Genomic DNA, 17,295 nt, shown 5'->3' with positions numbered 1-17,295 from the left:
CACTGCCAGCAGTGGAGCGCTTGTATCTTAATTTCTCTTCAAAAACAGGGAATGCAGGACTCTGGCAAGGTAACTAAGCTTGAGGTGTGTGTGTGCATGTTTTCTATCTGTTACTCTCCATGCAGGGACTGGTAACATAGGTCATGTTGTATCCTGCTTTAGCCCCATCCTTAAAAGTAACAGCACTCAGCTGTTCTTGTTTGTACAGCTTGGGTGAAGGAGATCTGGGTGTGTTCTTTTGCCCATTAGAGAAATGTTTTTCCTTGGTTTGCAGTCATTTGCTGTGCCATTTCTTTGGGTAGTTTCTGCCCAAATGGATAGAACCTTTCCTGAGCTATTTATAGGGATGTAAGTTGGAAAAGGTGAAAGAAAAGAATTTGAAGGAGGGGGAGGTGTTTGTAGCATGCTGCTGAGGATTAGAGAGTTCACATCCCAGCTTCTAAGGTTTCAGCCTTAATCTTCCAACACATGCAAAGCCTTTCAATTTCACTTCGAGGTCATTACCCATGTACAAAACCGTCTAACTGCTGTGTGACAAATGTGGGCACAAAACTCAGTACAGGAAGCTTTTCAATTGGGAATATAAATTGTTCTGGGAAAGCAGCATGAAGTTTTCAGTAAAAATACCTACTTCTAAAATCCGTACCTTAGATTTTAAATCAAGCAGATTTCAAGCTTGTGAGTTGTAATAGACATTTATCTCCTAATTTATCATTTGATGGTAGATACCATTTACCAGTGACTGCTGACTGAAAGAAGAAAAGTAAAACCCAAAAGATTCTGAAGGGTAAGCATGTCACGATATCTAACAATATGTAAAGAAAACGTGATTAGAAAACATGCAGTACTTCAGGTATTGCTGTCTTGCAATACATCTTGTGCTTTTGTAATTATGTCCAGCATTAGAAGATCGGCTTTCTTGGTGAAGGCTTTTCACACAGCTAGCTTTCTTCAGCATTCAGGAAGATCATCTGACAGGATCAGCCTAAGCTGACCTGGAAAGTCACCAGGAAAGCCACCATTGAAGTTGGGAATTTCCATGCGCCCTAACAGCTCCATGAGAGCCCTGCATCACAGTGGCTGTCACACCCATCCAGACTGAAGGGATTGTTTCTCAGAAGAAACAGCCATTATAAAGATAGACATCATTTGGAAAAATTTTGGTTCCTTTGATAGTTAAGCATTGATGAGGTTCAGTGCTGCTCTGTAGTGGACAGATAGCAGGTGGGAGAAAAACAGAGTTGCTGGCAAGGTCAGCTTGAAGTATCTGAGACCTGATATACATCACATGCACCGATCAAGTACCGCTTTCCAGAAAATGAATATCCTTACCAGCTTAGGTTTCCAAGAAGGATAAGCATCACTTCTTACTTTGCATCATATATGTGTTGTTAGGAGCAACTACTTGAAGAGATGACAATTTCTTACAAGTAAACGCAATAAATACGTTTGTTTTACAGGAAAAGTTAGGAACAGCACTGATGGCACTTGTAGCTGATTTAAGTTTCAGTACAGATAACCTTGAAAACAGATAAAATGAGAACCTTCTGTACTCAAAAAAAAACCCAAAAAACACCAACTAAGGGAGAAAAACCAACTAGCAGACACAGAATAATCATTTGCTGGTGAAAGGCATTGTCTGAAAGAGTGGCAAAGGTAATAATGATAAATCTAGTTATTTAATATCATACAGCACTAAGAGGTTTCAGGCAAAAAAGCAGTGCTAAGAAGCTTTCCCCTGGAAAACCAACCATAGCAAGAAATATATACCTCTGTTTAAGTTGGTGCAACCTATAAATGTGGTGAGGGAGTAAATGTGTGACAGTTGTGAGAGTTAGGTAAGCAGGTAAAGTAAAAGAATTCAAAGTATCAATGATTTTAAAGAAAACCCATCTATTTAGAATGATTTCTTCCATTAAGGTTATAAGAAAGAAAGCAGGAGGTGATGTCTGAAGATGTCCTCTGGTACTTTCCCCAACTAGGTATAAACACTGTGTTATTTGAGGGTTCTAATTGAAATCAAAAGCTTCCTTCATTCTGACTGTGTACATGTCTCTCTCCTAATTTAAATTCAGTTACCTGCAGTATTAACCTGAGGACTTGATTAGCTGTATATTGATCAAAATATATCCTAAACTGGCTTGTGGAGTCAAATGCCTGATCATTTCAGGTAACAAATTCTCAAACCCTGTCTAATGCTGGATGGATGAATGAAGTGTCACAGGTATTTAAATCATCTCACGTTGCTTTCTACTTTGTTATTGAGTTCAGTGATCTTAATTTACATGGACTCATTATTTGGATAGTATTGCATCCTCTTTGCTTAAACAACCACCTTATTGCATCCAATGAAAGCCTCTGAAAATTACACTTACACCAGTGTCTTATCAATGCTGTTCATATTTGGAGGTGGAACAATGGGGGGACGCCTTTGTAAAAGAAGCAAGAATACATGAAACCCCAAATTTCCTGAAGACTTAGGGGACTAGTATGGGTTTCTTGTTTTCAGCTGATTGGGATGTTCCTTATCCTGTTGAGAGCTCAGGACCTGTAAGGTTTACTAAGTGCATGCTGTATGCATGTCAAACTTCAGCAAGAACTGAGGTTTAACAAGCCAGAATATTGAAATACTCACACTCCTTTAAACTCAGGAAAAGACATCTGGGGGAAAAATAAAACAGTGCTGTCTTGTTTCCCTTTTACACCTGTCTTAATGACACTGCTCTCTATCTTGGCTTTCAGCTTTGTACCTTTCCTTCAAAACACTTTCTGATCTGAATCCTGACATCTCCCAAAGGTGTCTAGCAAACAGAAGAAAATTACTTTCTGATTGATGAAAAATAAATTATTTTGTAAGAAAAAATAATCTATTAAATGTAGTCCTGGAGGGACATTTTAATTATACCAGATTTCAAATAAAATTATGCTGCTAATTTAGTAAATGTAAAATTGGAAAAAAATGGTTCTTTTTCTGCAGGTAGGTTATGAGAGGTATTTTTTTGTTTTTCTTTAAGTTATTGTAAGCAAAACAACTCTTATCTAGCCTTTTATCTTTGAAGGGGTTTTGAAGATATTATTAAAATGCAGGCTTACAATGTCTACAGCAGTAAGGAAGAAATAACTGCATTGAACCCAAAAGGTTTTCATTTCAGTTTTCACTGAAATGGAAAGGTTTTTCTATTTTGCTGAACAATAAAGCTAAATGCTACCTCTTCTGCTGCCTTGCACAAATTTCCAGTTTTAAAGACAAGTTTCAAATGTGTTTCAGCACCAAGAAATCACAAGCTGTATCTCAGCTATCAAAGGAGAGCTTGAAGATCCTGTGATGCTTTTGCCACATATAAAAAAAAAAAAAAAACAAACACCCAAAACTTAGAGAGAATATGTAACTAAATTCTGCCCAAAAAATTGAAAAGAACGCTATAAAACTAAAGATGTGATGTACTTCATTTCTCTGGTTCTGGGGAAGGACTGATTGAGCAGTTCTTTCTCATGGTTCCTAATCATGAGAAAGCTGCCAGATAAAGCAAATAGCTCCAGTATTTCAACAGGAAAAATTTCCAATGTTGCTTTTAAGGGTGAATCCAGATTCTTTTAACACATTTTTCAGTGGATGTACATAATTTTTGGGAGAAGATTTGGATTCTTTAGGTAACTCACATAAAAAAAAAGCTGTCTACTACTTGGAGTGTGATGATCACTGCTGGCTGGAAGACATCTCTCATTTCTGCTTTCAGTAGCAGCAGGAAGTGGGAAGAAGAAAGGAACCTATAAACACTTTGCTAATCTGAACTGGTTTCTGATACACTTATTTTCTAACTCTTTGATTTTGCTTTTTCCTCCATTAATTTGAAAATATGGAGTTTTTGTCTGGATTCATGCACACTCTTCTGTCAGTATTAAGAGATATGTCATGGAAAGGAGTCAAGTGGGTACTCCTAGGTAAGAAGGGCTGATTTTAAGATGTAAATCCACAGTACAGTCAGGTGTAACAGCAAAGCAACACTGAAATGCTACCCTAGGAAGACATGTAATACTAACAGCTGAGAGGACAGATGCAGCTGGTTCTAAAAAATATCCCATTGCATGGGATATTTTTCATATCACACAGGCATCTGAATTTGGGGAGGAGGATAATTTTGAGTAGCCAGTCATAATGCAAATTGTGTAAATTACTTAATACATAAAGATATTTAAATAATAAATTGACAAGCATATAAATATAAAAATAGACTTTATGATTTTTACGCCTGGAATTCCATGGACTACTGACAAACTCTGAAAAAAAAATTGCACCATGTGCACAGTAAAACATGGCTCTGGCACAAATACCAACTCCTATCAGATCAGAACTTGCACAACCTCACAGTTAATCTTTTAAACTCCAGCAGAAGTAACTTGGCTGGCTGCAGCCAGCAATGGGAGTGAAAGCAGGTGTGGATAGTAATATTCAGAACTGCCTTACCAAGAGATGTGCCAATTCCCTGACAAGGAAATCACTCTCAAAAAGTTTGCCAACCATTATTCCTTGCCAATTTGAAGGCACTTTGCTTTTTGGAACAGTTTTATCCATGCTTACAGAAAAATGCAAGAAACAATATTGTTTCATTTCTAGTTGGATGTGAAAAGGCAAGTGTAATATAAGGAAACAAGGAAACAGAAGCTGATGCCTCTTTTCCAAAGTGTCACTTGAGCACACAAAACAACAATTAAAGAAGGAAATATCTTCTTCTATAAACTGGTCCTTAACTTTTTTTTTTTTTCTTCCTTCCATTTATCCCTTAAATCCTGGAGGGCAAAACCCTGTATTTCAAATGCTAATTCATGTTTTGGACCTCAATCATGTATAAAGAAGATGGGGCAAGGAGAGGAAAGGAAATGACAGTTGATTTTCAAGCTTAATAAAGAAGAAAACAGAGGGTATGGAAGTTCTCTTATGTCTCCTCCTCCAAAACAATTCTAAATTTACCTCCTTTAGAAACCTAAATGAACCCTAATGAACTCTAAGGACACTTCTTCTTAAAATTGCATGAAATCCAAATAACAGAGCACTGTCTGCTGGCACAGGATAAGAGGGTGCACAAGCTAATTAGCTCCCTTTCTCCATCAGCCCCAACAGTGGGTATCCTAGAGTTTAATCCACACATAACTGGAATTTTAAAGCCCAGACTCTTAAACCCATTACACCATGGAAACACCCAGACCAACACTTTCCCCAGAATAAAAATGCTAATGACTGTGCTGCATGGTAATGCCCTAATGATACAAAATGTCTGTAAACTGCCTCAGCTATTGTCACCTAGAGGAAATAACAACAGCTGCAGACTTTTTATCATGTATGTAAGTCAGTCCCCCTGTCAGGCTGCTGCACTACATTGTCTTCGCTGGCTAAAAAAGCTTCATCTATGGTGACTACATACTAGCATCCTGTAGGAGGTTCTTTAAGAACTAGGGGAAGAATGGTTTGGTTGTGGCTCCTAATGCTTGGGTTTAGGGCATTTATTTGAAACTTGGTCACCCTACTTCTAATTTCCATTTCTTGCTGTGTTTGGTTTTCAAATGATGACACAGAATATGAGCTATTTCTTGCTTCATTTCCGTATCTGTCCTCCTTAGGGTGAAAAAAATCAAAATCTCTCCAAACAATGATGAAAACTTAATGATCTTAATTTTTTATTCTCTAATTACATATCTTTGTATACAAATTTCTACTAGAGAGGGTTTGATTTCCTTCATTATGGGGAGCTGACCTTTACCACTTTATCACAGTCAGTTTGGACTGGAAAAAAGGAAATTCAGGGCAGTTTAAAAGTCATTACCTAGATGAACTCAATATTCAAAATTATCACTCTGTTCTTGTTAGACTGACATCAAGTCAGAGTACTTCCAGTATTAATGCCAATATAATGTAGTCATTTCTTGAAGATGTAAAGAATTCTAATTACTCTCCTAAATCTGAATTTAACTATTCCTCAAAAACTTACAGTGGCTTTTGCTGTTAGTTAGGTAGATAAGATGCCCCACAGAAGTCATAAATATTCACTTCATTTCATATTGTACTCGACTTGTCAGCTGTGCAGCAGTCCCATGGGTAAAGATGCAGTCACTCAGATAGTGTGGCCCATGTATTTAGCATACGAGAAGGCAAGCCATGGAGGGTGTATGCAGATAATGGATTTACAAGCTCCACTGTTGCCAGGCATTCACAAATTGGCTGATAAATTCGGTGTGCTCAAAGTCTGAAGTGTGGCATTTATGATGTGACAGAGCTGCATGTCCCAGGCTGTTTCTTCTCTGTTACAGCTGGGCAATCCTCCTTGTACCTTTCCACCACTGCCTCACGAGGCAGGCTCATCCCAGCAGCTCTCTGGCTGGAACAAGCAGTTGCACACTTAATTCCATCCTCATAATTTCCCTCCTTTCTCCGTTACCTTCTTTAATTACAAATCAGACTGCACTTGTGATATATTATTTTATCATTGAATATAGATTTCAGACTCTGTTTGTATGATGCTTAAAAATGTCTCAGCTTTTAAATCAGTTTTACAGGCAGTGTTTAACAAAACTCTCATATAGCATGGCATGAAAGCATCAAGAAGAATTATGATGTTATTCTATTTATTTACAATTGAATTTTGCTTAGATCAGGGAATAAAGCAGCCCTTTAGACTTGCCTTACTTTGGACTTTACTAATGCCTCAAGAAAATACTATTGCAGGTTTTTTCTCAACTTTTGATTGAGTCAGAGGTTCAAATTTAAAGTGTTTGCCTATGATTAACCTTTTTCTTCAATAAAGTCAAGAGATGTTATAAAGTTAAATGAATGTAAAATTGAGTGCCCGATGAACAAGAGGACTGTGCTTTTTTCACAGACCAGACTGCTTGTAATGAAGATACAATGATCAGTCTTCAAGAATCAGAGGATCTTCCTAGAGATGAGAGGGATCAACACCAAGGGCATGCAGGTTTTGGTAAGCAGGCATCTGTAACTATGCAAATGAATTGGTGGACTTTTACTTCAGTTCCTGGAAGGTTTTTTCCCTAATCAATTCCACCATGTGCAAAAGGATTCAGTGTCTCTTCTTGAGTTTCTATGCAAGTAGAGCCTATCTTTCCTGTTCTATATGCAGTTTCTCAGCATGTTTTCTCATAGTCTATGAATTCTGTGTCAGCTGGCAAACCCCTGCCTTCCTGCTGTGGTTCTGGATGGCAGGGCTGCTGCAGTCCATTCCCTCTTCACCCTGCTGGAGCTGGAGAGATCTTGTGGGTGCTGTAGCACTGGATGTTGTGTCATCAGGTATTTGTGCTGAGCTGAACTCTGTCTGCTGAAAAACATTCTCCTCCAATTTGCGTGCCACTGTTCAGGGGCAAGAACATTGTCTTTGCAATCCCCTTTCTCATGCAGTATTCAGAGAAATGAACAAACACCAATGGACAGTGAGACAGGGGCTTATTTTGGCTACTGTCAACAAAGAAGAGGCATTTTTTGCTCTCTCTAGGGCTCTTTGCGTATGTTCTGCAATCAGTGTATGCCCATATCAAGGTCCATATCCTGATATGGTGGCCATGACGCTGATGAATGCTTAGAAGAGTCAGGTGTCTTTCTGTGTTGACTTCAGATTACAGGCGTATCAAAGCCTCTGAAGGTAATGAAAAGTATGTTCTAGCTTCTGTCTCTCCCTCTACCACTGGATTCTTGTAGAGTATGGATACTGGCACAGTGTCTATAATACCTAAATACAGTCCTCATGTTTATGCTTACCTTAGTGCTACCTAGTCTCTTTGTAAGCATAAGTTGCCATGACTGTGCAATGTTATACACCCTCTTACTCCATGAAAGTGGGATTTGACCCCATGGAAAATACACTGACAAATCAAAATGTGTAATCGGTTTAAAGTTCAAGGGTGCAGCCAAATCCTGAGCCAGTGTAATTTGACCTAGATTCACTGAAGCAAGGAGAGCTGCAGTGAACTACATAAACAGAAGAACCAAGCCACTGTGGTTGCCCTCATACAGTGAGGAAGATGAGGAAATACTTAATGCTTTATGATGGCAGTGGTTTGCTGCTTCAGCAAAATGTCATTTCAAAACAAACAAACAAAAAGTTTTCTTATGTGACTTTCTACAAATAATAATGATTATTGAAGACCCAGGATGCTGAAAAAACTCTCAGTTGAGTTTAAAGGACAATAGCAACTTAAGCCTGCTTATTTCTATTTCTATAGAAGTGAAGGGCATGCTTAATCAATGTTCCCACCACTTGGGCCAAAAATCTGTTTGTCCTACATTTGCTCCTGATACCTTTGGTAGTATACTCCGATGTCCCCATGACCCCTTGCCCCCAGGCTCAGGTTCATCTAGAAATCTATGTGCTGTAACTTTTAACCCTGCAGTAGCATCATTGCAACAGCTTTCATCAATATCTCAGGTATTTGTTTCAGTAACTATTACTCCAAGGACACTCTTTCCAGCTATCAGAGCCAAAGTAACCTTCAGCCTTTATACCACTTCAAGGACTTTCTCAGATTGGCAATTCTTTCCTCAGAATGACTTTATGTATGAGTAACAAAACTTGGGAAATGTCTGCCACTTTCGAACACTAAGATTATTGGACATACAGAAGCACAACATCTGCTAATCCAAACCTACGTTTAGCTCTGAGTGAAGACTTCTGGCTATTGCTTCCAGCCATTTCAAGAAAAATGTCAATGTTAATTGAACACCTCTAGGAACCAGAAAGAACAGGTTAAGGTCTCAGCTATAATTTCAATTTGTATGAGGTTGCCAATGCCTATGTTACCAATTAATGCTTCCTTGATATGCGCTAGTATAACTGACTTCCTCTCAGTCCTAGAAGGAATCAAAATGAAACATTTTAACTAGTTCTGGGTATTTTACCTTTCTTTCCAGCTGCCTCAGTAGTCCTGAGCACCTGGGTATTACCTGTACCAATTCCTGATAAATAATGCACATTATCTTCTGCAACAGCAGGTATCTTTGTAACCTTCTTCCTCTTCCACAAGGGAGACATTATCAATAGCTGGTATTAACTTAGGCTTTGTGCAGCTATGGTAATTTAGTCAAAGCTTTTGTGTTTATATGCCAAATTGATAGGAAATAGGAATTCAGTTATGTCACTCTAAGGGGGCTCCGGCAGCATAAACTACTGCACAATTTCAGGTCTTTTCAATAGAGTCTTTTCATATCTATCATCCCAAAGCTGAGTTGGTGGAAAATAGAATACATAGGAGAAACAGATTCAGACTGACAGCAAATGGATACACAACTTTTAGAAAAAAGGACTGGAGTTAATTCTTAAAATGACTATTTGAATATTATTCATGTCTGGATTTACGGGTGAAGAAAGGGTCCAAACTGATTTTTGCTCAAGGAAGGCAGAATTTACTATATATGATGCAAAGACATTTTTGGAGGAAAAAAGTATTTTTGTTGTTAAAGTGTATAAAACAAAAACTAGGCTCTGTTGTTAATCATGTCTCAAGCTTCTGATACAAGAACCTTTGCAAAATTATTGATCCCAATGTGCCTCAAAATTTAAGGCTGCAAAACACTTCTTTGATAGCGTCCTACTTTATAAGGTCAGCAGTACACTAAATGCATTGCTGTTTATAAACAGGATGAGCCCCTTTGGGAAAGTTACTATGACTGCAAAGACACAATGTGCTATGGGGAATCGGCATTGCTCACTAAGTAGGTGACTTCATTGTTCCACTTTAACTCTTTTAAATGGTGAACTAGAATCTAAAACTCCATTGTTCATTCATTACATGAAAAAAAAAAAAAAAAAAAAAAAGAGGAAGTGTTCCACTACAGATAGCATGGCTAAAGCAAGAGCTTCTGTTAAGATAACAAATTAACGGGAATAATCGGTTTATGTAACACGCTCAAACGCACCTCGGAGTAGAGCAGAATGCACCTGCTTGGGGCGGGGCAGGGCGCAGGGGGCCCGGGGAGATGCATGCCCTGGGGCTGCGTATCTCTTGCTCCCTCTCTCCATCGCTCCCTCCACCAGGACCGCGTTCCTCCACGTGCCTGTCCCCGCACGCCGCCCGGCTCCCCGTGCTGCTCGGGTGCCCCCGGGGCTCCCTCTCCCCCACCCCTTCTCCCCCGCTCTCTAAGGGTCCCTCTGTCCCTCCCTCCTTCCCTACAATGCCCAAGCTCAGCCGCTCGACCCGACCCCCGCCGGCCGCTCGGGTGCCTCGCGTGGGGGCTGGGGGCATCTGAGGCCATCACCCCCCTTTCCCCCCTAAAAATCACGCCCCGAACGTGGCCCGTAGGAGCGGGGGGAGCGGCAGGGGAGGAGGGAGGGCGGGCAGCGGGGTCTCTCCGCCGGAGAGCGGAGAGGCGGAGCGGGGGGCAGGGAGGAGAGGGGCAGCGGCGGCCCGGAGGCAGGCGGCCCGGGGGGATGCGTGCGTGTGCGGGAAGGGGATGCAGGGGGTCACTCACCATGGCGGCGGAGCGGCGGCGCGGCGCTGTCCAGGGTATCGCCGGGCTCGGCGCGGCTCTGCAGGCGCGGCCCCCGCGCCCGCCCTATAAGGCACCGCCTTCTCCCGGCCCCGGCGCGCCCGCCCCCGCCGGTGAGGGCGGGCACGGGGCGGGAGGGACGGCCGGGGCTCCGCCGAGGGAGGGCAAAGCAAAGAGGAGCGATGGGGAGGCGGTGGGGAGCGGTATCTGAGCAGGGGGAGAGGCTGTGTGGTGCTGTTCCATCACCCACCCAGCTGTCACGGCAGATGGTGGCCGTTTGCCTTTGTTGGAATCTACCCTGTCGGGAAGATTCAATTCACTGTCGGGCCACTTTGGGAGCAGACAGGGTCACTGAATCTCTTGGATTCAGCTTGGGTTTGGTCTGTGGCCCAGCACTCGTATTTACAAGCTGAACTTCTCTAACCCGAAGTCCTGAATCCTGCACACACTATGCCAAAGTGAGATCCACCACCTAATGGTTACCGGTTGGTCTCAATTATCTCAGAGGTCTCTAAATGATTCTATGATTCCAACTGTAGCATCTCCCGGGAGATCTGTCTGTTAGGGAGGAACTGCTAAGAAAATGTTTAGGCTGGCTAGGAAGGAAGCAAAAATCACACAGAACAGGAGCTACTGATCCCATCACAACTCAGCTCCTGATACACAACAGAAAAAGAGTCAGAGAAGAAAGTGGCTTTAAGCTTGGTGTAACCAGCAAACAAAATCTCACACCTTCAAAACTCCAAGTGGTAACAAAGTCTTACAGTCACTATAAAACATTCATTTAAACTATCAAAGTTGGTTGAAAATCTCCTACTTCTTTATCCCTGCTTTTAATAAAGAAATCAAAATAATACTTCTTAAAAACAATTACTATTTCTCATTTTTATTTTTATTTTCTAAAGGAAAATTTGTCAAGAAAATACATATCCGTACATGCACTTTCATACCTGCCTTCTCAATTCTGTGTTCATAGTTTGGTTGACCACAGCTCAGAGATGTGTTGCCATGTCAGAGGGACAAACAGTGGAAATAAGTCAAGGAGAGCATGTGTGGTGCAGGACTGGTGTCATCTTTACAAACTAAAGCATACTTGATGTACAGACATGCTGTATTTGTCCAAAATGTAGCACTGATGTTGTGGAATTTGAGATTTCCTTCCTGATCGGCTCTTTGTCCATGTACTACTCCAGCCCTTGCTTTCTCTTGGATCTAGACGCACAGGTCGACCAAAGGCAGTGAGGATGGCGATCTTCCCGGGGCTGCTGCCTGCCCAGAAATGATACTGCCAGGAGACTCATGTGAAAGCGTGACCTTATGTAATTTCTAACCCACTTTTACAGACACAAACTTGTTTGCTCAAGCTTCCAAATTCCAGCATGTTAGTCCAAACTAACTGCCCCAATTCCTGAGGTTGACCTGCCAACCTTTCCCCTACTTCATCTTTTCCATAGGTTATTCATTTAATTCTTTGTGCGTCATTACAAACCATCTTGAAATACTGAGGAGAAATACTTTCTATACCTATTTTTTCCCCAGAGAAATTGTTCACTAAACATAAAATTGTCCTCTTTGTCCAAAAAACTTGTCACTCTTTAGGTGCTGTTGAGTGAGGAACAGTTTGGAAGCTGACTGACAAGAGAAACATAGAAGTGACCCAGTGCATTGAAATGCTTTGGCTTCACAATTTTTATTCCAATTTCTTTTTAGTCCAGGACAATCTGGGTTAGTGTGTCAAGCCCAGTCTAGACCTAAGAATGTGGTAATACAAGGTATCTTTGTCTTTATTCTGGTTATTCTTTGTCTGAAACAGAAAGGAAACCTATGTTCAAGTCTGGTAAAGATATCAGATTTCTAATTTATTCAGTTCCTTGTTCCTGACACATTATATTCATACTAATTGATAGTTTTCTTCCTTAACTAGTTTCCTTCTACAGTAGCAACTTTCTTTTTTAGAAAAACAATAGTGTCTCCAGTGAAGAACAAATAGGATTCTGGTGGCATCTGAGAGAAGCTGTAATAGCATTACAGATATATTTAACACCTCTCTAATGACCTGAATTTGGAGATTTAAGGGCTGTGGTAGGATTTGGATTCATTTGTTTTGTAGGGAGAGTGATGCCATGCATTTAGTTGGATCGCAGGCACTAAGCAGAGCAGATATCTGCCAGCCAGCTTTCAGTGATTGTTGAGCAGACCAATGTCCTGAGAAAAAAGGCAGAAAAATAAGCTAACATATGGACAAATAGACTTGCTTAGCTCCAGCTGAAATTCCCTGGAAACTGGCAGAGTAAGAAGAGGCAGTTTAAACAGCACTTCATTCTGGGGCAATGCTGTTACACAACCACCGCTGTTCAAAGTGCAAAACCACAAGGAGTTAGCTTGAGCACTGCTGGTCTAGGGGTGGTTCTAGGTTGTACTTTATCACAAACTACCTAATTTACAGAATCGCAGACTGGTTGAGGTGGGAAGGGACCTCTGGAGATCATCTTGTCCAATCAACCTGTGCAAGCAGGGTCTCCTACAGCCATCTGCCCAAGGTGGTGTCCGGTCCGGTTTTGGATATCTCTGCATCTTAGGAAAAGCACCTTTGAGTCACAATGACTTCAGAGCTGACAGATCCCACTGGGCTTACAGCTCAGTAGGAATCAGGATGGACAAGATATCACTGATCAGCCAACTACCAGCAACGCTCAGCTCCCACTAAGTTTCAATCAGCAGGAAAAAGTTTAATTCAGGAGAGAAAAGTCTTTCTGTCTCCCATTACCATGTCACCTACTAGCAGTCACTGCTCTTGACCTGACCATGACCTCTTCCAAAGCTTGGGATTTAAACTCAGGACACACTTGTTTCACAAAATTGTTCTGCCAGCAGCCTCTATCTAATTCATTGGCAAAATGTCTCTTCTGTCTCTGAGCATCTAGCTCAGATGAAAGAGGATATATTTCTTCTGTTACCCATTATTTTTCTAGTTTTTTGGCACAGCACAATGGTTATGTACCTGTAGATTTCGATTTTGCTAGTGACACCATGGGGAGTTACAAGGTCAGTGTGACAGAATTTAAAGAATCATAGAATGGGTTGGAAGGGACCTTAGAGATCATCTAGTTCCAAGCTCTCTGTCATAAACAGGGGCACCATTCTCTACAATAGCTTGCTCAAGGCCCCATCCAACCTGGTCCTGGCCCCTGCCAGGAGTGGGGCATGCACAGCTTCCCTGGGCAACCTGTTTCAGTTCCTCACCACCCTCACAGTAAAGAATTTCTTCTATGAATCTAACCTAAATATCTCCTCCTTCAGTTAACTTTTGTTAATTTTATTAATTCAGAACTGTCAGTAGTGAAACTGCATGCAATCAAATCTGAGTAATGAAGCTGAAGTGAAAATTTAGAAGTTTGTTCCCTTGTTTTTCTCTGGTATGGTTAGTTCTTTCTAAATGTTATTTTCAGCTTTGAAACTACAGCTGGTGTAATATGTCCGTTAAGCTAATGCCTGCATTAAATTGCCAGCTGCGAGCAAGTAAAATAAAAACTAAGTCAAAACAAATTTATGCAGGCAGGAGCACTGAATTGAGTAATTGTGGAGCTCTAAAGTTTTATAGTAAATATTTTGTTTTAGCACCCTCTCTCGGACACAAACCATCACTGCTGGTGTTTACTCTTAAAAGGCTTGGCTAAAGCTGGAAAGCATTTGCAACAGGAAAAGTGCTTGGCTGCAGTCACAGATAGAGCTTAGTTAATTATTTTTGTATTCTATAAATTAACGTAAGTAAATCTTTCTCATCCCTCTTAGGCTTATCATCTTTATACAAATAGTCTGTGCTGTTCATTTAAGTCAGCCAAGAACTGGGGAAAGCATGAGGGCTCCAAAGCAAATACTGAAGGCGAGTTGTTACGAAAGACCGTAGCTCCTCACTGTCTGCATATCTCCTGTGAGGAGCCTGCTGGCATTAACTGCTGGGAGTTGAGGATGAACCTGAATGTTCTCTCTTACAGCCACCACTATTTGGTGTTAGGGTAGCTTGTGGAGACAATGAGTTTGAGACGATGGTCTTGCTGTGTCCTACATCCAAGAGCTCACAGTGTCATGAGTAACAGTGTAACACAGAGGGAAAGGTGTGGGAGGAAGCTGTTTCTCTGTATTCCCACCCCGGAAAAAGATAAGTGTATTAATGTCTAAAGAAAATCAGCAGTGGGAAGGTCAATGAGTACATTCTGAATTGCAGAAGGGGCTACAATTTGCACCTTCTGCATGAACTGTAACTATCTGCCAGGCTTCTGGGGTACAACTGATAGGCAGTTAAGTTCCTATACATGATTTTGGCTCCGGTTGCTGATATGGTTGCCAGTTACCTTCAGAGATACTATATGTGCCAAGAGAAGGCTTAAAAAATTAGGACACTGTAGAACAAAAACTGCCTGGATTACTTTAACTTGCTCATCCTGCCCACATTCATTTCACTAAGCCTTATTTGCAATAATAGCCTTCGGCAACACTCCCACTTCATCAATGCAGGGTGCAGATGATAATAAACAAACAGGAGGCCATAAATGATGCAAGGATCTGAAAAAGGACAAGAAACAAAAAAAACCAAAAAAAAACAAACAAACAAAAAACCAAACCACCAAACAAACAACAAAACAAAAAAACCAAACCAAAACAAACAAAACAAACTTAAGTGGCTGAAATCCTTTTCGGGACAAGAATAAATGCCTTATACAGAATAATTTCTGTGCTGTTTACATATAAGTTTTTACAGCTAGTCAACGATTTCATTCTTCCTTCTGCTGTCTCCCTCTAGGTAACCAAGTGTGGGTTTGTTGAAGTGCTGAGCACTTGCAGCAGTACCTGACATCAGCAAAAGCTGTGCTACAAATAAAGGGAGGTATGAGATTTTCCCCACATGCCAGCTCAAAAGCAGGCCAGAAGGGGCAATCAAAAATCAGTTGATTCTTCAAATGTGTCTGTCTGTCTGCCTCAGCCCTCTCCCAGGTGAAGGAGGGATAATAAGATCCCTCCCCTTGTCCTGTTATGCAAACACAAACAGTGCTTAACTGGCTGCTGTGAAATAAACTGGTTGGTCTAGGTGCATCAGCTCTCACACCCTGAAAATAAGGTTTGTGCCCTCAGCATCTGCACCCCTCTTCCCTGAGCTAAAGAGTCTTTATCTCTCTTATTCACAGCATTGTGGGGCCTCGTTGCTTTGAGGAAACATGTCAAATGCTGCTGCTGTGAGCCAGCCCACGGTTTGATGCATTGTTGGGCAGAGGCCCCCTGAGTGCCCCCTCGCTGCAGTCTGGTGCTGCAGTCCTTCTGCTGCCTGATGGCCAGAGCACCCTGTTTTCCCTACCTCCAAAATATATCTCAGTGTGTCTGTGGTTGTACATGCAGAGAGAAGGTGTGGGAAGATCGATCAGTGTTGAGCATCACAGGAAAAATTGTTCAATGTAGAATATTGATAATATGCAGCGAGCATCTAACGAGAGGATGGAGAGACGGTCGTAATGTCAGGAGTGAGATTTTCCCATCCTCCTCAGGGAATGGATGAGCTCCAATTTTGTGACTCCGCATCACACATATACACTTAAGGAACTGGATATACCAGGATTAGATTTGTGTAAGTAACATTTTATCTGAACTTCAGTGAGTAGAAAACCTCATGTGTCCAAAAGTAGTTCTGTTTTCTTTTGCGTGATTTTATGGGGTTTTGAAAAATAACCACGTCCACATTGCAGCTCACCTATCCCAAGTGCATCATCATTGGTATTTTACAGATTTTTGGCACATTAGCACATGAAATGATACCTAGTGGGATAGATGTCTATTTATTTGTGTCATTTAACTTTCATCCGAAGAAAAGTCTTAGGTAAAATACATGTAATATGTTTGGATTTTTCCATTCATATGAAGATCTGCATATAAATCTTAACTGATACAAAGTGGCTCAAGAGAAAGGGTTTATTTCATGTATTGGGAAAAATAGAATAACAAAGATTGTGGTGACCAAATGGTTGGAGGAGGAAAAGTTTCTTCTTGTAGCTCATGACTTGGTTATAGTGTAACCCCCAGTTACCCCCCACCTATACATCTATCTCCTATTGAAGTTCCCTGGCCGTTATGCCAGAAAGTCTTTTTTATGTCTGTCCTCAGGACAATTTCAGTAGTTCACCCGTACTGGCATTCAGCAGTCTCAGGCAAGAGATTAGAGGGAAAGCCTAATGGAGCAAGGAAGAATTATCCTCAGTGGAGGAGGACCAGGTTAGGGAACACTTACACAAAATGGAAATATCCTAATTTCCCAGGGTCTGAGAGGCTGGGTCCTTGGCTGCTGAGAGAGCTGGCTGATGTCACTGTGAGGCCGTTCTCAATTAGCTTTGAAATATGCTGCTGAATGGGAGATGTTCCTGGAGACTGCATGAGACCAAGCATCTCTTCTGTCTTCAAAGGGAGCAAGAAGGAAGGTCTGGACAGGCCAGTGAGCTTTATCTCAGTCCGTGGAAAAGTCAGAGAGAAAATCCTCCTGGAATTCATGTAGTCTCTGAAAACATGAAGATCAAGGTAATTGTGACTAGTCAAAATAGATTTATAGGCAGGAAATAATGCCTAAGTCACCTGATGGCCCTCTACAACAAGGTGACTAGCCTGGTGAATGAACCAGAGAAAGGGACAATATAAATAAGTAAAATTACATTTTTCCAAACTGAACATACATTGACTAGAAGGTATTCAACCTGTACATAACATATGAGAACTTCAATTGCTACTTGTTTTCATTTTTTACTTTTTAGTCTATTAGAGTCACAGAATAT

The 17,295-nt window shown here is 41.1% G+C and overlaps 1 protein-coding gene across 1 annotated transcript in view; it reads right to left on the bottom strand.

Annotated features, from left to right (window-relative positions):
- Positions 1 to 10,565, bottom strand: part of ELOVL2 (ELOVL fatty acid elongase 2) — a 50,964-nt gene extending 40,399 nt beyond the window's left edge. The window contains exon 1 of the mRNA XM_038127818.1: positions 10,469 to 10,565. Within this exon, the coding sequence (XP_037983746.1) occupies positions 10,469 to 10,471 (3 nt within the window). The 5' untranslated portion in view covers positions 10,472 to 10,565. The remainder of the gene's footprint in view (positions 1 to 10,468) is intronic.
- Between the last annotated feature and the right edge of the window lie 6,730 nt (positions 10,566 to 17,295).

The sequence above is a fragment of the Motacilla alba genome, chromosome 2 (genome assembly GCF_015832195.1).
Source record: "Motacilla alba alba isolate MOTALB_02 chromosome 2, Motacilla_alba_V1.0_pri, whole genome shotgun sequence".
NCBI lineage: Eukaryota > Metazoa > Chordata > Aves > Passeriformes > Motacillidae > Motacilla > Motacilla alba.
This window is presented reverse-complemented; position numbering and strand designations above follow the sequence as displayed.